The sequence below is a fragment of the Oncorhynchus clarkii genome, chromosome 12 (genome assembly GCF_045791955.1).
Source record: "Oncorhynchus clarkii lewisi isolate Uvic-CL-2024 chromosome 12, UVic_Ocla_1.0, whole genome shotgun sequence".
In the NCBI taxonomy this organism is placed as follows: Eukaryota; Metazoa; Chordata; class Actinopteri; order Salmoniformes; family Salmonidae; genus Oncorhynchus; species Oncorhynchus clarkii.
The window spans coordinates 26,625,973-26,650,615 of record NC_092158.1 but is presented as its reverse complement, the minus strand read 5'-3'; the positions used below and the strand labels follow the sequence as shown (position 1 = coordinate 26,650,615).

General features: G+C 46.3%; 1 protein-coding gene across 20 annotated transcripts in view; it reads right to left on the bottom strand.

Annotated features, from left to right (window-relative positions):
* LOC139422951 (RNA-binding protein Musashi homolog 2) overlaps positions 1-24,643 on the bottom strand; it is a 351,371-nt gene that overhangs the window by 8,155 nt on the left and 318,573 nt on the right. For 7 of the 20 annotated variants that reach the window (XR_011635772.1, XR_011635774.1, XR_011635775.1 and 4 more), the window contains exons 11-12: positions 24,393-24,455; positions 4,119-4,298 (exon numbers count right to left, since the gene is read on the bottom strand). Coding sequence is in view for 12 of the 20 variants with exons in the window: in XM_071174456.1 (XP_071030557.1) it covers positions 4,119-4,298; positions 24,393-24,455 (243 nt within the window). In the remaining 8 variants the exon portion in view is untranslated. Of the gene's footprint in view, positions 1-4,118; positions 4,299-24,341; positions 24,456-24,643 lie in introns of all 20 variants that reach the window. The other 13 variants (XR_011635776.1, XR_011635778.1, XR_011635779.1 and 10 more) reach the window with 3 other exon arrangements.

Sequence of the window (24,643 nt, the reverse complement as noted above, 5' to 3'; positions counted from 1 at the left end):
GAAATATACAAAATATAAAAGCTTGCCCCGAGTTCATCCACAGGTACACAATGTAGAGGTGTAAACGAACCACTCTGTGTGACCTCTAACCTATGCCCTGTGGCTAGGAGAGAGTCTGACTAATAAAAGGCCCTTTGAAAACCCAGACGCCCAGCGATGGCCAATAACACTGGCAAAATAAAACTAAGCTGGGGGGGTGCACAGTGATGTCTTAAAACAGTATAACTGCTACACCACTTCAATCTCCTCCGCTGTCAGATTCACATAACCCTCCATCTCACCCCCATTGAGAAATAAACCATGAAAATGCAGAAATTGAATGAAAAGGAAAAGAGAAACACTCTGTGGAGTTCTGAGGCTCTTGACTGTGGCATATCTCCTACACAAACGGAAAGTTGATCTGTAGGCTATGTGTTTGGAGTTCAATATAGAAATATATACATGATGCTAGATTTTGAGCTCATGAGGCTAATAAGATCTGTACTGTACAGGGATGCCTTGCATGGCACTTGAAAAACAAGCTTTAGATGCTATTGAAATGCAAAACACACACCCTTATCAGATGCTATAGTCCTTCAGAAGTTGTGGCACATCACTTTATCTATACTAACTCTGTGAGGAGCACAAAATCCCTCTTACAGTGGGTTTCTTCCTAAATGTAAAATGAGAACCTGTCCCAGACCATAGAGATCTACTGAGGGAGCCATTCCTATGGCTGGCCTCACGGCTCTGGTCTGTATGGAACAGCACTTAATAAACTTGATTATTAAGCAATTACAGCTATTTTCAGTTTAAATGGTAATCCTAATTTCTTATAATTACTGGATTCTATTGAATGGCGCACAGCACCGCACCCCGATGGGAAACAGGATTGATGCTTTTCCTTAAACCTCAGGGCTACATGGCCTCAGTCATTAAGTTTAATAGCAAAACATGAGTTACACTTATTGGGGTTGACTGGTGGCTTCGCGGCGCCCATGCTAATTTAACGAGCCAGCCTTTGATTACACAGCATCTTTAAAGACACAGGTAACTCATCTGTTCCGCACCAACTCCCCTCGCTGGGGTCTTATTCATGTCACTTTGTATGTTGTTTCTGCTCTGACAAAGTGTTTGTGTGGATAAGGGAGAAAGGTGCTGATACAAATGTCATTCTATGCCTACACTGCTTTCCTATTTTCAGCAAAAAATAACATTAACTCTGGAAAAAGTAGGTTCAACAAAAAAGTAAACCTGGTGATATTTGTAGATACGACTGTGTCTGTGAGACTGGGGTGGGTAGATATGAACAAACATTCCCCAGAAAAATACATAATTGGTTGCTTAAGTATCTGAGCAATGACAAAGCAGGAGGTCAATACGATGATGTTTATCCACTGTAGGATCATATGGCTATGCTTTATGTCCTGTAACTGGGTCTTAATAACTGAAGCAGTTTGTAGACTGTAGTTTGACTGGTGTGATCACGTCTATTGAGTTGCACTTTAAAATACATCAATGTATTCACAGTCTGAAAGCACTTGGGGCTACAGGGGAAGCATTCTCTTTAAGGTAAACAGGGGTGGAGGTGGTTTACAATTAACATTTGCCATGAAAGCATTTCTATTCAGACTGGCAGTTACAATTTTCTAATTTCCTGGTGGCTGGGCGTCTGTCTCAGCTTCCCTACCTTTACCCACAGGGCATCATTAGAAAACCGGGAGGAGCCATTCACAACGGGCCTTTACCAAATGAGGAAAGCCACAAAACACTTCCTCTTCTACAGCCAAGCACAGAAAAAAATAAAGAATCAACACACTATACAATTCCCCACATTCAGCACCTTGGCGTTTAGATGTAGACCCTCTCTTCTCTACAGCTGTGTGTGTAATCAAAGCCCACTTATCACCACTCTGTGTGTAAATGGAGAGGTGGATGTAGGCCTGCAGTCCTGCCATCTTCCTGTGAAGCCCTAGGACACAGACAGACAGTGGAGTGCTCAAACCTGAAGGGATCCATCCCAATGAGTCATGCAGGCAGACAAATCTCCACCCAGAATGGGCCGGCCTCCAAACCAGGAGATCTGTGTAATCCTCGCTGTAAAGCACGGGGCCTAAAGATGTCTTTTCCTGTCTGCTGCCAAAGCCAATGAGGCAGGACTAGTGAGGAGTACAGGGACGGACTGCGGGGGGCCTCAACACCTGCCGCTGCCTGCTGGTCACCACTCCTCCACTCCACTCTTTCATTGGTACAATAGAGTAGGACTCTACAGAGCAGTGACGGCACCATTAGTCAGTCTGGTTGGGTCATCATCATCAGCAGACATCATTACTGTCTCTAGTCTACATGGCCATTTCATCTGGACGTGAGGATAAGATCTGGTCAGGAGAGAGCCACACCAGTAGTCAAACTCAGTTTAGGAAGTTTAGCATATTTTCAGTGATATCATCTGTTTCACTGTTAGTAAGATTGTTTGAAGAGCGATACAACAAGAACATACAGTGAGTCCAAAAATATCTACTGTGGATCAGATCAACACCACCAAATCACATCTACAGCTCTCTGCCTGACATCCCCTGAGCTGGGGTCAATAAGGAACACTTCTCACAACATTTTCCTCTCAACATGGTTTTTCTCGTGTACACTTACTCCTCAAAATATGAAATGTAATTTAGTGAAATTACATCTCTTGTCAGTTTTATCAGGAACAAACCTATGACCAAACGAATAGCACATGCTGACCCTGAATGTGGTTTAAAATGAGGGTAATCAATTGAAATTAAATTGTTATAGCTACGTATTTTCTGTAGAGGAAATGGCATAGAAACACAATTGCTTTCCACTGACTTATTGGATGCAACATATAGTTTCCACTATGTAAAGAACACAACCTTGGGAAAGATACACCAAATTGCAAAGGTAAATGTTAGCGCTTCTGCAAAAAACACACACTGATATCATACTGAAACATGCCACTTGTAATGTAATAGCTAAATTATGCATATGACTGCGCTAGGATGTAATGTTACTTTAATCTATAAACAAAACATGTCTTCTGATTGCCTAGTTGTTCGCTCCATCACTCAATCATTTCCAATACACTCTCACTCTCACCCTTTCACTGACTAACCCTTTCACTGACTAACCCTTTCACTGACTAACCCTTTCACTGGCTAACCCTTTCACTGGCTAACCCTTTCACTGGCTAACCCTTTCACTGGCTAACCCTTTCACTGACTAACCCTTTCACTGGCTAACCCTTTCACTGACTAACCCTTTCACTGGCTAACCCTTTCACTGACTAACCCTTTCACTGACTAACCCTTTCACTGGCTAACCCTTTCACTGGCTAACCCTTTCACTGACCAACCCTTTCACTGACTAACCCTTTCACTGGCTAACCCCTTCACTGACTAACCCTTTCACTGATTAACCCTTCACTGGCTAACCCTTCACTGACTAACCCTTTCACTGACTAACCCTTCACTGACTAACCCTTTCACTGGCTAACCCTTTCACTGACTAACCCTTTCACTGACTAACCCTTTCACTGACTAACCATTCACTGACTAACCCTTCACTGACTAACCCTTTCACTGACTAACCCTTCACTGGCTAACCCTTCACTGACTAACCCTTCACTGACTAACCCTTCACTGACTAACCCTTTCACTGACTAACCCTTCACTGACTAACCCTTTCACTCTCCCAGTCAGTCAGTCTTTCACTCTCATTCAAATGTTGAAATCGAAAAGGTTCAAATGTCCAGGTGGTTGAATTGGGTGGATGGGGACATAAGAAAAGTAAATGAGAGCTTTCTCACAGAGGACATTGTAGTCCCCTACCTCCCATGCTCTGTGTATGGAGGAAAACATACATGTCCTCCCCTTGGAGCAAGCAGGGGCATGGAACAAACTTCACAAATAAACAGAAAAAGTTACATTGAAAATGAAAAAGAAGGAATAAACATGCAATGCATTGCTGGCAAGACGTTCATCCTTATCGCATTTATTATTTCCTCGTCAAAGACCAAAAAAAAAATGTCAACCAAAAAACTGCATAGATCATCTGTATGGAGGAAACTTCATGAGTCAAACTGAACAGTCCAGACGGTGGATGAGAGAGATGCACATACAAACCTGGGCTCTTAAACTGATCCGGGCTGTGCAGGTGCTGGAGGGGGGAGTTGCAGGCGGAGGTGGCATGCTCACTGTGCAGCATCTGAGCCGCCTGGGGCCCCAGGGAGCCATAGTCCGCAAAGGAGCAGGGCGCCCCCCTCTGGTCACTGGGCGCAGAGTAAAACCCGTAATCGTGAAAGCCTGAGAGGTACAGTATAGGTTGGGGAGGGGGAGGGGAAGGGACTCCATCATTGTGGAAAACGTTTGGTTTCATTGTTTCACAGTAGTCAATGTCCAGACTCATAAGCATGGCATGGTGGTTGGTGTGTGACTACTTATGAGGGGTTAATTTGGCTGAGATACATTGTGTCCTCTCCCTGCTCTCCCTCCCCAGCAGATCCTGCTGCCAGTCTGAGTGTCTGAGGTGTAGGAGTCTGTCGGAACCAGGGTAACGCATCATCCCTCTATAGGGAACCCAACCCATTTAGTGGAATTACATGGTTGACTGTCTAAGATAATAGGATGTTTGACTGTCTAAGATAATAGGATGTTTGACTGTCTAAGATAATAGGATGTTTGACTGTCTACGATAATAGGATTGTTGACTGTCTAAGATAATAGGATGGTTGAGTGTCAAATAAGATAATAGGATGGTTGACTATCTAAGATAATAGGATGGTTGACTGTCTAAGATAATAGGACGGTTGAATGTCAAATAAGATAATAGGATGGTTGATTGTCTAAGATAATAGGATGGTTGACTATCTAAGATAATAGGATGGTTGACTGTCTAAGATAATAGGATGTTTGGCTGTCTAAGGTAATAGGATGGCTAACTGTCTAAGATAATAGGATGGTTAACTGGCTAGTAACAATCATACGACAAACAGTGAAGTAGGAGCTTTTTGAGGTAGTAGACTGGCTGTCTCTAAATCCTATACATGAATCAATCTAACCCGATTCCCTCACATTGTCCTGCAATTCAGAGAGAGGGATGAAATTGGAGAATCATTAAAAACACAGGTCAATACATCTTTAATTTGACGACTACAATGCTTACTGGACATATCTGATGTAAACACATCATTCAACGGGAGGAAAATGTAGAATGCGTACAAATCAATAATTAATTTCATGCCTCTGATTTTGAACCACTACTACTACATATTGAGGTCTATGCATGTGACATTTTCTTTGGGTTGGATAACAAAGAGACACATTCATGTTTACCGACCATTACCAAAAGGCAGGGCTCCAAAACACTCCACACTTATTGGGCCATTCAAACGTGGCCCTCATTCCACACAGATGGAGGATTATCAACGCTTCAGAAATCGTCATTCAGCAATAAGACGTGCTGACATTTACTGCTTGTCCTCTTAATCTGAGACAAGCTGCTCTTATAAAGAGAGCCATTAAAGGCAATTGTTCCCTCTCGCACCTCTTCAATATGGGGAGTTAATCCACTCAAGGAAAAGCTGAGATTGGCGTCAGCGGCTCTTTTCATGGCAGGTCTCCCTGCTGTGTGCTTGTTTTTTATATGAGTCTCCAACTGAAGAGGCGATCAAAGCCGTGCCACACCTAGACCGCCATAATGAGCTTGTCAGCAGCTGCCAAATGGAATCTAAACACCAGGCGTGTTCCTTAGCCGGCGCTTTAGGGCCTCCCAGTTTCAACGCGCACTACTCGGGCTCCATTCCCACTTCTTAAATAATGGGCTCCTAAAATGGCAGACTTCCAGTCATGTACAGTAAACCCTGAGACGTGGAACAAAGCTCCATAACGCAATAACCCCTTTACATCTCTCTTAAGCAACTGCTACAGAAAACCGATCAGTCTTTACCAATGAGGAAAATGATGACAACTCAGAACTCAGAGAAGGGCAACATTAATGGGAAGATAAAGGAATGAATGAGTGAACGGGTCAATGCAGGACTAAAAAAGAATGATAAAACCGTACTTTCACCTCCAGTTTTACATACACTAGGTCGACTGTGCCTTTAAACAGCTTGGAAAATTCCAGAAAATTATGTCATGGCCTTAGAAGCTTCTGATAGGCTAACTGACATCATTTGAGTCAATTGGAGGTGTACCTGTGGATGTATTTCAAGGCCTACCTTCAAACTCAGTGCCTCTTTGCTTGACATCATGGGAAAATCAAAAGAAATCAGCCAAGACCTCAGAAAAATAACCTCCACAAGTCTGGTTCATCCTTTGAGGATTTCCTAATGCCTGATGGTACCACGTTCATCTGTACAAACAATAGTACTCAAGTATAAACACCATGGGACCACGCAGCTGTCATACCGCTCAGGAAGGAGACGCGTTCTGTCACCTAGAGATGAACGTACTTTGTGGCGAAACGTGCAAATCAATCCCAAAACAACAGCAAAGGACCTTAAGAAGATGCTGGAGGAAACAGGTACAAACGTATCTATATCCACAGTAAAACGAGTCCTAAGGACAACAAAGTCGAGGTATTGGAGTGGCTCTGACCTCAATCCTATAGAAAATTTGTGGGCAGAACTCAAAAAGCGTGTGCGAGCAAGGAGGCCTACAAACCTGACTCAGTTACACCAGCTCTGTCAGGAGGAATAGGCCAAAATTCACCCAACTTATTGTGGGAAGCTGTGGAAGGCTACCCAAAACGTTTCACCCAAGTTAAACAATTTAAAGGCAATGCTACCAAATACTAATTGAGTGTATGTACACTTCTGACCCACTGGGAATGTGATGCAAGAAATAAAAGCTGAAATAAATCATTCTCTCTACGATTATTCTGACATTTCACATTCTTAAAATAAAGTGGTGATCGTAACTGACCTAAGACAGGGATGTTTTACTAGGATTAAATGTCAGGGATTGTGAAAAACTGAGTTTAAATGTATTTGGCTAAAGTGTATGTAAACTTCCAACTTCAACTGTAAATCTTTCTAACCTAAGACAAGTCTTCCAAACAAGTCTAGAAATGAGAGAATGTCAAGGAGCTGTTATGACTCCAGTGGTATCAGACAGAGCTGTCTCCTCTCAGTGTGATAGAGAGGATATGACAGGACCCAGGGACAGGTGCTGAGTCACCAGTGATCTGCACTCAACCCTCAGTCCATCTCTGTATCTTAGTTTTGGAGGCTGCCTGGCTGGCTGCTGTCTGTCTGTCTGTCTGTCTGTCTGTCTGTCTGTCTGTCTGTCTGTGCCCGACTGTCACACGGGTGGCCATTCAGCATTCTGCACGTGCTCCAGTGACATTAAATCCAGCTGCACCTCCTCTGTACCCCACACCACAGCCATGCCACCAACCACAGAGCCAGTCCTCCCAGGTAGGGACGTTCTCTTACACACACCAACGACCTGAGAGACACTCCCTCTGCAGCACGGGAATGAGGACTCTGTGAGGAGGATGGGCCAGGTTGAATTATGGACGAGGGCATTTCACAGGGTCACTGCTTTTCTCTGAAGGATGTGCTCTTTTCCGGGACTGGGGAAAAAGGATAAGGGACCAAATTTCCTGAGTGTTCCACCTCCTTATCTTCACCCCTGCCCACCATCCTCCTTTCTTCTGCCTGTGCTATGGAATGCCGCCTTCAGGCGACTTTCACGGGAGATACGCATTCAGCCCAGCTTTAATCATTAAGGACACCAGGAGAAAACTAGGGACACTTGTGTTTAATCCGTTTGTGACATCCACGCTAATAGCCGTCCGTCCTTGAGTTTCCGAGGTGGTTTTCCCATGCTCATCTCTAATTAGACAAGCTTCCTCTGCTTCCTCTCCTCTTCCTAATTAGATCTTTAACAACAAACAAGCAGCGACCTTTACAAAGGCCTTGCCACAATCTCCCCCATTAGTTAAACGGCTGAGAGGTGCTAGGCTGAGGGAGGGGAGGGGGGGGAGGCCCTGCTTTGTCCCTGGCCCAGCCACACCACCCGTGCCACATCCGTATGGTACCGGCTGCCAGGCCCCCGACAATGGCAGCTTCCTGTTGCAATCTGCATAATTCCGCCAATTCCAGGATAGCGGGAACGACAGGACACAAAGACAACATCCACAGACACAACAAATACACATGGCGGCTTTGTTTGCGCTGACACGGACAATTAGTCCTCAGCTGCTGGCATGAGGCCTCTCACTGCCGGGAGGGTCTTATCTAATAAAGCCAGGCAAAATTACTTTTATTGTTCAGGTAGATTGCGTCTAATGATAGTGCCACCAGTGGGAGAGGATATGAATAAAATTAGGCTCACTGAAAACGCTCCCTTCTATGGACCAAAGCTGCCATCTGGGAGAGGCAGAATAGCTTGATTATCTTCCCCAACTAATTTTCTTTTCAGAGCAAACAAATGATTTAAGCTACTTTCACTTGGGCGAAGGTGAGAAACAGAACGAGAGTGACGAAAAGTGGCTGAACATCAAAGATGTAGAAATAATGGCTTTCCTTTGATCATCCTAACAGACATATGTTTTTTACCAAGCTGTTAGAGAGGGCCTAATTCTCCCATTTCTCTACACTAGCGCATTTCTGTTGGGGGATGGACGGGGGCTTGTATATGTGTGTATGCATACAATCCCTGTGGTGCTTTGGAGTAAAGCTCATTATAAACTACAGTACTGTATTTCTATATTAAAGGAACATCTGGTCCAATCAATGGAACTACGACAAATGAATAATAATAAGCCAGGATGGAATATCCTATCGCACAATGACTTTTTTCTTAGAATAGAACACAATACTGCATGTCTCTCTGACCACTTTAACATGCAAGGAGCATTCACACATTACCTAGACCCTTTCTCAGTTTTTGGTCTGTAGATAATAAATGCATTGTGGCTATCAGTACTCACCAGTGTGGAACATAAAAATGTACATTCTGATTGAGGTGACTGAGGACAGAAACAGTGCCATAAAACAATGCTTTACAGACAGTCACAGCACTGAAAGTCTCCTACAATAACGGTATGTGACTATTCAACCGAGGAAGACACTTTGTGCTCCAGTGTAATACGTCTTACCTTGGTCTTTCATGGTTAGGTAAAGGTGGATGCTCAGACACTTGTGCACGACCCCAGGGATACCTAGAACCCTATACCCACTACCTAGAACCCTATACTGAGGAGTTTAAACTGGACATGGGGTCAGTGGAGGGGACACGCACACACGCATCGATAGATCATCATCTCTGTAGAGTGATGTCTCAGGTAGGCTGGGCATTAGGCCCCCACAGCTGCAGCAGCATCACCGATCATATCTGTTATGAGCCTGAGACCATCCCATTATTAATATTCACACCATCTAACTGGAACAATGGCCCCTTCTTTGGACTTTCTTTTTCTCCCCACACTGGTCTAATTGGATGTAATTACTCATCTACAAAACAAATTAGCAGGTTGAGGTTGCCTTGGCGACCAGATCAGGCGGCCCAGCAGTGCGAATCGTTCGCCGAGCTCCATTTATACTGATAATTATCCCTCTCTTCTCCCTCTCTCTCTCCCTCTTTCCCACTGGCCAGGGGCTGCTGGGGTGGGAGTGGGCAGCTCTCGTCGGCCAGCTCAGAACTTACTGCCCAGGGTTGGAGACGCTGCATCTCTCATAGCATACTGCCATCACGAGGGTGGCTTTCTTCAAGTAGATATATGCTCCTGTCTCATTTCCACTTTGCCAGATGACTGCCTCTAAGGAGCGATTCTAAACCACTGCCTTGAAACTTGCTACTTTACTCATCTCTTTGAAGAAAACAGACAAAGAAGCCTATCATGTTCATGGTAAATGTAGGGGATATTTCCTCAACCACTTTAGAGAGAGGACGAAGTGTTTAAGAGTGCACAAGTCTGTGATTATCCTGACACTGAATTCCCCAAAATACACACAAACACTCACACACACATTAATACACACACACTCCGTCACAGACGTGCGCACACACACATGCTGTCACTGGTACACACACACGCACACACCTAGAGCAATGTTTGCTCCTAATCATCCCTACCTCTCACCTGCCCCCTCTGAATTCCTTGGTGGCTATAAGCACACATCACACCGCAGAGGACGTCAATATACCTGTCATACGGATTCCCAAATTAGCTTTGAATTTCACAGCAACTGTAATTAGCTACTTTATTTCCATCGATGCCGTTTTAAAAATAAAAACTGCCGCTTTCTGGGCTGCCGAGACTAGCTTTCACTTTCCATTTGAAATAGTATTTTCTGACTGAATGGGTGACTAATTAACAGCACTAGACCCCCTTTTCAAAGACAGCGGCATTTCATAAATAATACATATTTAATGTCTTGTCATTTTATGCTCAGAGAGGCTTGGCTAATGAATTTTAACAGATGATTTATTCCTGCATTTGCTAGCCCATACCCAGGCCTTTGTTCTCCTTTAGGCTTTCATTCTTTCTCTCTTTCTTCCTCTCGCAATCCTTTTTCAAACACTGATAGCTTCCAAAAGTGCCTCATCACAGGAAAATAACCGTTTTTAATGTTGTCTGATAGTGAATGACAGGCGTCTAATCAGCCATGTGACAATGTGATGTGTGACTGGGCTACTTTCCCTCCTGCAGGTGTGAGTCAGGAGACCTATGGAACAATAGAACAGTTCTGGTCCTATACTGTCCTTCTAACAACACAACATTCACATTTTGACAAGGGTTTTGGTTAGTGTTAATGAGTGTTTATGAGTGACTCGTGATTTATAAGGTATAGCTATGAATATTCATAAGTTGCTCCAACTTCCACTGAAACCAAAGTGAGTGAGGCCATGACTCAAGCCTGCCTGAAAGCCCATTGGGAGAGGCTCAGCATGGATCAACCTCCAGGGACTTCTCCCCAGTGACCCCTGAACATCTGCCAGCCACAGCTGTGTGAGCAACTGCACTGGGACAGGACAGGAGCAGGCGAGAAGGGGACAGGGACGCCTTGCCATCCCCAAAGTGTCACATCTTCTCCCTGGGCCCCAGTCAAACTGGGGGAAAACACTGTCATATGGATTGGTTTGGCATGCTATACCCAGGACATGTGATGCTCTTCTGAGCACGTCACTGAGCTAAGCTAAGCGGAGCAGCATCTGGGGCGAACGGACGGACCTGAGCACCCGTGGGGCCCGGGGAGCCAGATTAATTTAGCCCAGCAAACGCAGCCAATCCCAGACTCCTCTGGGGCACTTCCCAGGATCACAGAGCTTGTTGGGAGGAAATGGATAATGATCTCAGATAATGTGTCAAAATGTGCCAAATTATTTCCCTCTTCAAGCAAGCTGTGGGTTGATCAGTGGAAAACAAAACAGCCAGGTTTCAGTGGAGGAGAATACTGAAAAACCCTCTTCTTTAAGGCAGAATAGAACCATAGGATAACAGTTTTCCTGGGGATTTTGGACATCTACTTTGTGCATGACAAGTACTTTTTGCAGCAATTGTTTACAGATTATTTGACTTATAATTCACTGCATCACAATTCCAGTGGGTCAGAAGTTTACACACACTAAGTTGACTGTGCCTTTTAACAGCTTGGAAAATTCATGGCTTTAGAAGCTTCTGATAGACTAATTGACAAAATTTGAGTCAATTGGTGGGGTAACTGTGGATGTATTTCAAGGCCTACTTTCAAACTCAGTGCCTCTTTGCTTGACATCATGGGAAAATCAAAAGAAATCAGCCAAGACCTCAGAAAAATAATTGTAGACCTTCACAAGTCTGGTTCATCCTTGGGAGCAATTTCCAAACACCTGAAGGTACAACTTTCATCTGTACAAACAATAGTACGCAAGTATAAACACCATGGGACCACTCAGCCGTCATACCGCTCAGGAAGGAGACGCGTTCTGTCACCTAGAGATGAACGTACTTTGTGGCGAAAAGTGCAAATCAATCCCAGAACAACAGCAAAGGACCTTGTGAAGATGCTGGAGGAAACAGGTACAAATGTATCTATATCCACAGTAAAATCGACATAACCTGAAAGGCCGCTCAGCAAGGTAGAAGCCACTGCTCCAAAACCGCCATAAAAAAGCCAGACTATGGTTTGCAACTGCACATGGGGACAAAGATCGTACTTTTTGGAGAAATGTCCTCTGGTCTGATGAAACAAAAATAGAACTGTTTGGCCGTAATGACCATCATTATGTTTGGAGGAGAAAGGAGGAGTCTTGCAAGCCGAAAAACACAATCCCAACCGTGAAGCACGGGGGTGGCAGCATCATGTTGTGGGGGTGCTTTGCTGCAGGAGGGACTGGTGCACTTCACAAAATAGATGGCATCATGAGGTAGGATTATTATGTGGATATATTGAAGCAACATCTCAAGACATCAGTCAGGAAGTTAAAGCTTGGTCGCAAATGGGTCTTCCAAATGAACAATGACCCCAAGCATACTTCCAAAGTTGTGGCAAAATGGCTTAAGGGACAACAAAATCAAGGTATTGGAGTGGCCATCACAAAGCCCTGACCTCATACCTATAGAAAATTTGTGGGCAGAACTAAAAAAGTGTGTGCGAGCCAGGAGGCATACAAACCTGACTCAGTTACACCAGATCTGTCAGGAGGAATGGGCCAAAATTCACCCAACTTATTGTGGGAAGCTTGTGGAAGGCTACCCGAAACGTTTGCCCCAAGTTAAACAATTTAAAGGCAATGCTACCAAATACTAATTGAGTGTATGTAAACTTCTGACCCACTGGGAATGTGGTGAAAGAAATAAAAGCTGAAATAAATCATTCTCTCTACGATTATTCTGGCATTACACGTTCTTAAAATAAAGTGGTGATCCTAACTGACCTAAGACAGAACATTTTAACTAGGATTAAATGTCAGGAATTGTGAAAAACTGAGTTTAAATGTATTTGGCTAAAGTGTATGTAAACTTCAACTGTATCTATGTCAATGATACATCATCACAGATGTACACTATCGTTCAAAAGTTTGGGGTCACTTAGAAATGTCCTTGTTTTTGAAAGAAAAGCACATTTTTTGTCCATTAAAATAACATCAAATTGATCAGAAATACATTGTAGATATTGTTAATGTTGTAAATGACTATTGCAGCTGGAAACAGCAGATTTGACATGAAATATCTACATAGGCGTACAGAGGCCCATTATCAGCAACCATCACTCCTGTGTTCCAATGGCACGTTGTGTTAGCTAATCCAAGTTTATCATTTGAAAAGGCGAATTGATCATTAGAAAAGCCTTTTGCAATTATATTGCCACAGCTGAAAACTGCCAGCATCCCGGAGTCGCCTCTTCACTGTTGACGTTGAGACTGGTGTTTTGCAGGTACCATTTAATGAAACTTTTGAGCCTGTAATCAACCCCACAAATGCTGATGCTCCAGATACTCAACTAGTCTAAAGAAGGCCAGTTTTATTGCTTCTTTAATCAGACAACAGTTGTCAGCTGTGCTAACATAATTGCAAAAGGGTTTTCTAATGATCAATTAGTCTTTTCAAATTATAAACTTGGATTAGCTAACACAACGTACCATTGGAACACAGGAGTGATGGTTGCTGATAATGGGCCTCTGTACGCCTATGTAGATATTCCATAAAAAATCTGCTGTTTCCAGCTGCAATAGTCATTTACAACATTAACAATGTCTACACTGTATTTCTGATCAAGTTGATGTTATTTTAATGGACGGAAAATGTGCCTTTCTTTCAAAAACAATGTTGCAGAGTGTAAATTGTGTATGTTGAAAACAACACATCCCTAAACCTATTTCACTGTTTAATTCCCTCTGAAAACAACATGTTACACTAGCAGGTGCTGCTTAATAGCACTATTATACAGTATGGGGTCCATTTCAGGCATAGAAATATGACTACCAAAGCATTATACTGTGCACTGTGCAGTGGGAAAGGTCACATTAAAGCATATCCTCAGTGTTTCACAGGTCACTGGGGGCCTAAAGACAGCATTGATTGGCCATAGAAAAGGCCCTGAGAGATGTGCTTATTCCAGAAATAATATTGGAGGGAACTAAAGCCACGTTAACCTTCAGCACAATGCACTTATTGTGTACCAAGGGACTGTTGGCCAGGAGAACCAGACATGTAATGAGTCTCTTCAGCTGACGAGACTGATCCGCTCCCACTGAGTCTTACTGACAACCACTTACTCACAAGGGAAGGAGGGTGTGGCAGACAGAGAAGAGAAAAGAGGGGTGGGAGAATGACAGGGAAAGGTAGAGAGAGAGAGCAGGACAGGGAAAGGTAGAGAGAGAGAAGAACAGAGAAAGGTAGAGAGAGAGAGAGAAGGACAGGGAATGGTAGAGAGAGAGAGAAGGACAGGGAATGTTAGAGAGAGAGAGAATGACAGGGAAAGGTAGAGAGAGAGAGAAGGACAGGGAAAGGTAGAGAGAGAGAGGACAGGGAAATGTAGAGAGAGAGAGAGATTGGACAGGGAAATGTAGAGAGAGAGAGGACAGGGAAAGGTAGAGAGAGAGAGAAGGACAGGGATAGGTAGAGAGAGAGAGGGTCAGGGAAAGGTAGAGAGAGGGACAGGGAAAGGTAGAGAGTGAGAGGAGAGGGAAATGTAGAGAGAGAGAGGACAGGGAAATGTAGAGAGAGAGAGAGAGAGGACAGGTAAAGGTAGAGAGAGAGAGAGAAGGACAGGGAAAGGTAGAGAGAGAGAGGGGACAGGGAAAGGAAGAGAGAGAGAGAAGAACAGTCAAATGTAGAGAGAGAGAGAGAGAAGGACAGGGAAAGGAAGAGAGAGAGAGAGGACAGGGAAATGTAGAGAGAGAGCAGGACAGGGAAAGGAAGAGAGAGAGGACAGGGAAAGGCAGAGAGAGAGAGCAGGACAGGGAAAGGTAGAGAGAGAGGACAGGGAAAGGTAGAGAGAGAGAGAGCAGGACAGGGAAAGGTAGAGAGAGAGAGCAGGACAGGGAAAGGTAGAGAGAGAGAGCAGGACAGGGAAAGGTAGAGAGAGAGAGAAGGACAGGGAATGGTAGAGAGAGGGAACAGGGAAAGGTAAGGAGAGAGGACAGGGAAAGGCAGAGAGAGAGAGCAGGACAGGGAAAGGAAGAGAGAGAGAGCAGGACAGGGAAAGGTAGAGAGAGAGAGAGGACAGGGAAAGGTAGAGAGAGAGAGCAGGACAGGGAAAGGTAGAGAGAGAGAGCAGGACAGGGAAAGGTAGAGAGAGAGAGCAGGACAGGGAAATGTAGAGAGAGAGAGCAGGACAGGGAAAGGTAGAGAGAGAGAGCAGGACAGGGAAAGGTAGAGAGAGAGAGCAGGACAGGACAGGGAAAGGTAGAGAGAGAGAGAGGACAGGGAAATGTAGAGAGAGAGAGAAAAACAGGGAAAGGTAGAGAGAGCGAGAGGACAGGGAAAGTTATAGAGAGGGAAGAACAGGGAATGGTAGAGAGAGAGAGAGGACAGGGAAAGGTAGAGAGAGGACAGGGAAAGGTAGAGAGAGAGAAGAACAGGGAATGGTAGAGAGAGAGGACAGGGAAAGGTAGAGAGAGAAGGACAGAGAAAGGTGTAGAGAGAGAGAGAAGAACAGGGAAAGTTAGATAGAGAGAGAAGAACAGGGAAAGGTAGAGAGAGAGCAGGACAGGGAAAGGTAGAGAGAGAGAGAGAAGGACAGGGAAAGGTAGAGAGAGGGAAGAACAGGGAATGGTAGAGAGATAGAGGACAGGGAAAGGTAGAGAGAGAAGGACAGGGAAAGGTAGAGAGAGAGAGGACAGGGAAAGGTATAGAGAGAAGGACAGGGAAAGGTAGAGAGAGAGAGAATAACAGGGAAAGGTAGAGAGAGAAGGACAGGGAAAGGTAGAGAGAGAGAGAGAAGAACAGGGAAAGGTAGAGAGAGAAGGACAGGGAAAGGTAGAGAGAGAGAGAGAAGAACAGGGAAAGGTAGAGAGAGAAGGACAGGGAAAGGTAGAGAGAGAAGGACAAGGAAAGGTAGAGAGAGAAGGACAGGGAAAGGTAGAGAGAGAAGGACAGGGAAAGGTAGAGAGAGAAGGACAGGGAAAGGTAGAGAGAGAAGGACAGGGAAAGGTAGAGAGAGAGAGAAGAACAGGGAAAGGTAGAGATAGAAGGACAGGGAAAGGTAGAGAGAGAAGGACAGGGAAAGGTAGAGAGAGAAGGACAGGGAAAGGTAGAGAGAGAGAGAGAAGAACAGGGAAAGGTAGAGAGAGAAGGCCAGGGAAAGGTAGAGAGAGAGAGGACAGGGAAGGGTAGAGAGAGAAGGACAGGGAAAGGTAGAGAGAGAGAGAAGAACAGGGAAAGGTAGAGAGAGAAGGACAGGGAAAGGTAGAGAGAGAGAGGGACATGGAATGGTAGAGAGAGAGAAGAACAGGGAAAGGTAGAGAGAGAAGGACAGGGAAAGGTAGAGAGAGAGAGAAGAACAGGGAAAGGTAGAGAGAGAAGGACAGGGAAAGGTAGAGAGAGAGAGGGACAGGGAATGGTAGAGAGAGAGAAGAACAGGGAAAGGTAGAGAGAGAAGGACAGGGAAAGGTAGAGAGAGAGAGAAGAACAGGGAAAGGTAGAGAGAGAAGGACAGGGAAAGGTAGAGAGAGAGAGAGAAGAACAGGGAAAGGTAGAGAGAGAAGGACAGGGAAAGGTAGAGAGAGAAGGACAGGGAAAGGTAGAGAGAGAGAGAAGAACAGGGAAAGGTAGAGAGAGAAGGACAGGGAAAGGTAGAGAGAGAGAGAAGAACAGGGAAAGGTAGAGAGAGAGAGAAGAACAGGGAATGGTAGAGAGAGAGGTGAGCGAGACAGGGAAAGGTAAAGAGAGAGAGAGAGAGAGGGGGAAAGGAAGAGAGTGAGACAGGGAAAAGTAGTGCGAGAGAGAGAGCAAAACAGGAAAATGTAGAGAGAGAGAGAGAGACAGGGAAAGGTAGCCAGAGAGAGAAATATTGACAGGGAAAGGTAGAGAGAGAGATGGGGGGGGGGAACACACAGGGAGAGAGACAGGGAGAGAGACAGAACGAGAGACAGGGAGAGAGACAGAAAGAGAGACAGGGAGAGAGACAGGGAGAGAGACAGAGAGAGAGACAGAGAGAGAGACAGAAATAGAGACAGGGTGATAGACATAAATAGAGTCAGGGAGAGAGACAGAAAGAAAGACCGGGAGAGAGACAGAGAGTCAGGGAGAGTGAGAGAAAGAGAGACAGGGAGAGAGACAGAAAGAGAGACAGCAAGAGAGAAATGGAGAGAGACAGAAAGAGAGACAGGGAGAGAGTCAGGGAGAGAGACAGAGAGAGTCAGGGAGAGAGACAGAAAGAGAGTCAGGGAGAGAGACAGAAAGAGAGTCAGGGAGAGAGACGGAAAGAGAGACAGGGAGAGTGACGGAAAGAGAGACAGGGAGAGTGACAGAAAGAGAGTCAGGGAGAGAGACAGAAAGAGAGACAGGGAGAGTGACAGAAAGAGAGACAGTGAGAGAGACAGAAAGAGAGTCAGGGAGAGAGACAGAAAGAGAGACAGGGAGAGTGACAGAAAGAGAGACAGGGTGATAGACAGGGAGAAAGTCAGAAAGAGAGACAGAAAGAGAGACAGGGAGAGAGACAGAAAGAGAGACAGGGAGAGAGACAAAAGGAGAGACAGGGAGAGAGACAGAGAGAGAGACAGAAAGAGAGACAGGGAGAGAGACAGAAAGAGAGACAGGGTGATAGACAAGGAGAAAGTCAGAAAGAGAGACAGGGTTATAGACAGAAAGAGAGACAGGGAGAGAGAGAGAAAGAGAGACAGGGAAAGAGACAGAAAGAGAGACAGGGAGAGAGACAGAAAGAGAGACAGAAAGAGAGACAGGGGGAGAGACAGAAAGAGAGATAGAAAAAGAGACAGGGAGAGAGACAGAAAGAGAGTCAGGGAGAGAGACAGAAAGAGAGTCAGGGAGAGAGACAGAAAGAGAGTCAGGGAGAGAGACAGAAAGAGAGACAGGGAGAGAGACAAAAAGAGAGTCAGGGAGAGAGACAGAAAGAGAGTCAGGGAGAGAGAGAAAGAGAGTCAGGGAGAGAGACAGAAAGAGAGTCAGGGAGAGAGACAGAAAGAGAGTCAGGGAGAGAGACAGAAAGAGAGACAGGGAGAGAGACAGAAAGAGAGTCAGGGAGAGAGACAGAAAGAGAGACAGGGAGAGACAGAAAAAGAGTCAGGGAGAGAGACAGAAAGAGAGTCAGGGAGAGAGACAGAAACAGAGACAGGGAGAGAGACAGAAAGAGAGACGGGGAGAGAGACAGAAAGATAGTCGGGGAGAGAGTCAGGGAGAGAGACAGAAAGAGAGACAGAGAGAGAGACAGAGAGAGAGTCAGGGAGAGAGGGAGAGAGACAGAAAGAGGGTCAGGGAGAGAGACAGAAAGAGAGTCAGGGAGAGAGACAGAAAGAGAGTCAGGGAGAGAGACAGAGACAGAGACAGGGAGAGAGACAGGGAGAGAGACAGAGAGAGAGTCAGAGAGAGAGACAGGGAGAGAGACAGAAAGAGAGTCAGGGAGAGTGACAGAAAGAGAGTCAGGGAGAGTGACAGAAAGAGAGACAGGGAGAGAGACAGAAAGAGAGACAGAAAGAGAGACAGGGACAGAGACAGAAAGAGAGACAGGGAGAGAGACAGAAAGAGAGACAGGGAGAGAGACAGAAAGAGAGTCAGGGAGAGTGACAGAAATAGAGTCAGGGAGAGAGACAGAAAGAGAGTCAGGGAGAGAGACAGAAAGAGAGACAGGGAGAGAAACAGGAAGAGAGTCAGGGAGAGAGACAGAAAGAGAGACAGGGAGAGAGACAGAAAAAGAGTCAGGGAGAGAGACAGAAAGAGAGACAGGGAGAGAGTCAGGGAGAGAGACAGGGAGAGAGTCAGGGAGAGAGTCAGGGAGAGAGACAGGGAGAGAGACAGAAAGAGAGACAGGGAGAGAGACAGGGAGAGAGTCAGGGAGAGAGACAGAAAGAGAGACAGGGAGAGAGACAGGGAGAGAGTCAGGGAGAGAGACAGGGAGAGAGACAGAAAGAGAGACAGGGAGAGTGACAGAAAGAGAGACAGGGTGATAGACAGGGAGAAAGTCAGAAAGAGAGACAGGGTGATAGACAGAAAGAGAGACAGGGAGAGAGACAGAAAGAGAGACAGGGAGAGAGACAAAAGGAGAGACAGGGAGAGAGACAGAGAGAGAGACAGAAAGAGAGACAGGGAGAGATACAGAAAGAGAGACAGGGTGATAGACAAGGAGAAAGTCAGAAAGAGAGACAGGGTTATAGACAGAAAGAGAGACAGGGAGAGAGAGAGAAAGATAGACAGGGAAAGAGACAGAAAGAGAGACAGGGAGAGAGAGAGAAAGAGAGACAGGGAGAGAGACAGAAAGAGAGTCAGGGAGAGAGACAGAAAGAGAGACAGAAAGAGAGACAGGGGGAGAGACAGAAAGAGAGATAGAAAGAGAGACAGGGAGAGAGACAGAAAGAGAGTCAGGGAGAGAGACAGAAAGAGACAGGGAGAGAGACAGAAAGAGAGACAGGGAGAGAGACAGAAAGAGAGACAGGGAGAGAGACAAAAAGAGAGTCAGGGAGAGAGACAGAAAGAGAGTCAGGGAGAGAGACAGAAAGAGAGTCAGGGAGAGAGACAGAAAGAGAGTCAGGGAGAGAGACAGAAAGAGAGTCAGGGAGAGAGACAGAAAGAGAGACAGAGAGAGAGACAGAAAGAGAGTCAGGGAGAGAGACAGAAAGAGAGACAGGGAGAGACAGAAAAAGAGTCAGGGAGAGAGACAGAAAGAGAGTCAGGGAGAGAGACAGAAATAGAAACAGGGAGAGAGACAGAAAGAGAGACGGGGAGAGAGACAGAAAGATAGTCGGGGAGAGAGTCAGGGAGAGAGACAGAAAGAGAGACAGAGAGAGAGACAGGGAGAGAGTCAGGGAGAGAGGGAGAGAGACAGAAAGAGGGTCAGGGAGAGAGACAGAAAGAGAGTCAGGGAGAGAGACAGAAAGAGAGTCAGGGAGAGAGACAGAAACAGAGACAGGGAGAGAGACAGGGAGAGAGACAGAGAGAGAGTCAGAGAGAGAGACAGGGAGAGAGACAGAAAGAGAGTCAGGGAGAGTGACAGAAAGAGAGTCAGGGAGAGTGACAGAAAGAGAGACAGGGAGAGAGACAGAAAGAGAGACAGAAAGAGAGACAGGGACAGAGACAGAAAGAGAGACAGGGAGAGAGACAGAAAGAGAGACAGGGAGAGAGACAGAAAGAGAGTCAGGGAGAGTGACAGAAATAGAGTCAGGGAGAGAGACAGAAAGACAGTCAGGGAGAGAGACAGAAAGAGAGACAGGGAGAGAGACAGAAAGAGTCAGGGAGAGAGACAGAAAGAGAGACAGGGAGAGACAGGGAGAGAGACAGAAAGAGAGTCAGGGAGAGAGACAGAAAGAGAGACAGGGAGAGAAACAGGAAGAGAGTCAGGGAGAGAGACAGAAAGAGAGACAGGGAGAGAGTCAGGGAGAGAGACAGGGAGAGAGTCAGGGAGAGAGTCAGGGAGAGAGACAGGGAGAGAGACAGGGAGAGACACAGGGAGAGAGTCAGGGAGAGAGACAGGGAGAGAGTCAGGGAGAGAGACAGAAAGAGAGACAGGGAGAGAGACAGGGAGAGAGACAGGGAGAGAGACAGGGAGAGAGACAGAAAGAGAGACAGGGAGAGAGACAGGGAGAGAGACAGAAAGAACGTCAGGGAGAGAGACAGAAAGAAAGTCAGTGAGAGAGACAGAAAGAGAGACAGGGAGAGAGTCAGGGAGAGAGACAGGGAGAGAGACAGAAAGAGAGTCAGGGAGAGAGACAGGGAGAGAGTCAGGGAGAGAGACAGGGAGAGAGTCAGGGAGAGAGACAGAAAGAGAGACAGGGAGAGAGTCAGGGAGAGAGACAGAAAGAGAGACAGAGAGAGAGAGAGTCAGGGAGAGAGTCAGGGAGAGAGACAGAAAGAGAGACAGGGAGAGAGTCAGGGAGAGAGTCAGGGAGAGAGACAGAAAGAGAGACAGGGAGAGAGTCAGGGAGAGAGACAGGGAGAGAGACAGGGAGAGAGACAGAAAGAGAGACAGGGAGAGAGACAGGGAGAGAGACAGGGAGAGAGAGAAAGGGTGAGGATGAGAGATAGAAGGGGAGGCAGAGGTTGAGGAAGCAAATGAGAGAGAGAGAATAGCAGAGAGGGAAAGAGAGAGTGAGAGATAGAGTTAACAGTTAAGAGGTAGAGTAAGCAAAACATAAAAAATAAAAAATAAAAAAAGAAGATAAAAGCTCAAAAGAGCATCCTCGGCCCTAATGAGCTCAGTAGCAGAAATTCCATGGCGATCGATGCACGATGCAGGTTTACAGGCGGAGGCCTTGAGAAAAAGAAGCGGCCATCTCATCTGAGACTCTGAAACATCCCACTCATTTCCGATGCACATAATAAGAGCTCATTCCTCTGGAGGAAGCTGAAAGGGCCCGAAGGAGAGACAGAGCAGGCAGAAATATCTCTGTTGAGTGGGACCGAGGCGATGGAGGAGGGGAGATCAGAGAGGAAGGGCAACAAGGCCTAAACCCCAGGCTGACATGACATTCACGCAGCTCCTCAGTTCTAGGAGAGAGGTGCATGATGGGGCTGATGCAACAGAAACAATGCTGCCACTCTGCATTCAAAGGTATGGTATTGCAGCATGTTTATCTGCTACAGTCGCCCTCTCTGTAATGCAGAGTTATGGGGCTGTGGAAATCTCCCATAGAATACTGTTTGAAACTAAAGCAACAAGTTGAAAAGCACACCTGCACACCTCCAATAAGGACCCCAGTGATGACGAGCTAACGAGCCAATCTAAAAGACAGCACTCCGATGAGTGACCTCCTTCTTTTGGAGGATCAGAGGAGCGATCCAGTGATCGAGCATCTCACTGTAATGGCTGATCCCATTGTTCAGGAGCCCAATAAAGTCAGGTCAGAGTGCACCAGACCCTAGATTTCCTGATCGAGCACTCTGTCCATAGGAATGACAGGGCCACAGAGGATCCATCAATAACAACTGCTTTTGTCTCCTCACTGATCAACTCTATGGATTATATCCCAGTAATAAACCAACAAAGCAATACCTTCTCCAGGGCGTTTCATTCATCAGTGACTGTCAAACAGCCATCCCTATTCGATACGTCCATCCTCTAATATGTTCTCAGATGACCTCCGTAATAGAGGCTCCTCGTCTATTACATTCGCACAGAAGGACAAACACTGGGAAGGGAGGCATGGAGTAACATTGTGACTACACTCTTGTCATTCAGGGCTACATTGTTATGGCGTGATAGCGAGGCCAGTCCTTGGGATTACGTTAGTCAGAGAGTAAATAAAAGGGCCTCACAGAGGAGTTAAAAGCCCCGTCCGTCATCAGCAGCAGCACTGCCCTGTCACGGAGAGGGAGGCCATGTGAGCGCGGTGTCCATCTGTCCGCTGTCATTAAGCCGTGGGCTGTCAGAGCCAGACAGGAGAAAAGGGTGACACAGCCTCGTGTTGGGGATAGGGGACTGTCTTTCACTTACCCTTGGCTCTCTGCGGAGCAGGCAGGGACATGGCGCAGAGAAGACAGAGGCAGGGGTATAAGGCTCGCTCGGTGGGATGTTAAGCGTATGGGTAAATAGGAGCGCGGCGGGGCGGTAATGAGATGCACCCGTCCACCCAGGCACAGCACGGCGCTGCAGCTCGGAGAGGAGACGGGCGGGAGATTAGCTGAGACGAAGGTCATGTTTAAACATGCTGCGTCTTCCTCAGCACCCAACCCTGTTTATCTACCATGTGTGTGTATGTGTGTATGTGTATGTGTGTGTGTGTGTGCGTGTGTGCGCGTGTGTGTGCGTGTGTGTGTGTTTGCGACAGGAAACATAGTGGTTAAGAGCGTTGGGCCAGTAACCTAAAGATCGCTGGTTCGAATCCCCAAGCTGACGAGGTGAAAAATCTGTCAATGTGCCCTTGAGTAAGGCCCTTACCCCTAGTTGCTCCTGTGAGTCACTCTGGATAAGAGCATCTGCTAAATGACTCAAATGTAAATGTAAAATGTGTGCAGTAAACTACGGGGCTGCAGGTGTCTGGAACCTCAGAGCTGAGACAGTCCCCTATGGCTCATTACCTAGTCTGCAGCAGACCTGTGAGGTCAACATTTACCTCACTACACCTCTGTCCTCACCTCCTCCTCATACATCCCCTGTCATTACCTCACTACACCTCTGTCCTCACCTCCTCCTCATACATCCCCTGTCATTACCTCACTACACATCTGTCCTCACCTCCTCCTCATACATCCCCTGTCATTACCTCACTACACCTCTGTCCTCACCTCCTCCTCATACATCCCCTGTCATTACCTCACTACACCTCTGTCCTCACCTCCTCCTCATACATCCCCTGTCATTACCTCACTACACCTCTCTCCTCACACATCCCCTATCAGACAACCCAGAGTTGTGTTACAATCTGACAGCAGTACATGATGGGCCCCATGCATCTCAAACCTCCTCATTCTCTGGCAGATTGCTTGTTTTGAAGAGGCCTGATTGGAGAGAAATAACATCTGATTGGCTTCCTGTGTTCCCTGCGCTGAAAAGAATGGGTGTGTGTGGGTGAACGCGCCTGAGTGTATTGATGGGTCAGGATATATTTCCAAACAGTTTTCAACAGGACTTTGAGGTTTACATTCACATGATCATACTGCAGGACCACGAGCACATATAGCAGAGGCTCCACCAACGGGAGGCACTGTAGAACTCAGAGACAGATGACCTGAGTCCGATTAAGAAAAACAGTCTTCCCTAGAGCTTGGATGCTGCCTGTCAATTTCAAACACCAAGGTTGTTATTCAGTGCTATTGATTGCTTTAGTGTTATTGAGAAGGACAGAGCCAGATCTGTTAATGTAGCTGACTGGTGAATCAATGACGAGTGAGAAACAGGAAGAAGTGTGTGTGTGTACATTGTTAGCTAATCAATCAGTGCTATGTGTGTGTACAGTGAGTGGATGTCTCCAGGTTTTATGGTTGGAGGAGCCGTGTTAGTCACCGAGGGCTAAGGCAGACATATCGCATCACACCGCCAATGAAGAACTACACAACAGTTGAATTCAGCCACTCATTTTTAATTTGGTCGAAATCGATTGAGCTACTTTATGTCCTAAACACCCAAATATTTTGGCGAGTCATTCTTAGACCGTGTTAGGATTGGAGAAGAAGTGTTGAGGGCTCCAATGTGTGTGGACTACATAAAGTATGTCTCCATGGGTGTGCTAAGGAGAAGCAGAGGAGCGGGAGAAGCTGGAGGGAGCAGCAGCCACACAGAACATGGACAGAGCAGAGTTTACCTGGCCCTGTGTTCTGCGGGTACGCCATGCCTTGTCCTCGGGCCCCCCTACCTGAGCCACGCGCTGCTGCCACCGCCGCTGCCGCCACCGGTCCGTACGCCGTCGCCGGGAAACCTGCGGGCACACAGAGGAAACATGTCACTCACTGTCATCCCAGACTAAGCTAGTTGAACCCAGAGGCTGCTCAGCAGGAGATCATCACAGTGTTCTAGTGTTCTATCGACACGCTCTGGGATCTGACATACACAGTCTTCCCATTAATACAGAGATAGAGAGAGGGAGAGAAAGAGTGAGAGAGAGAC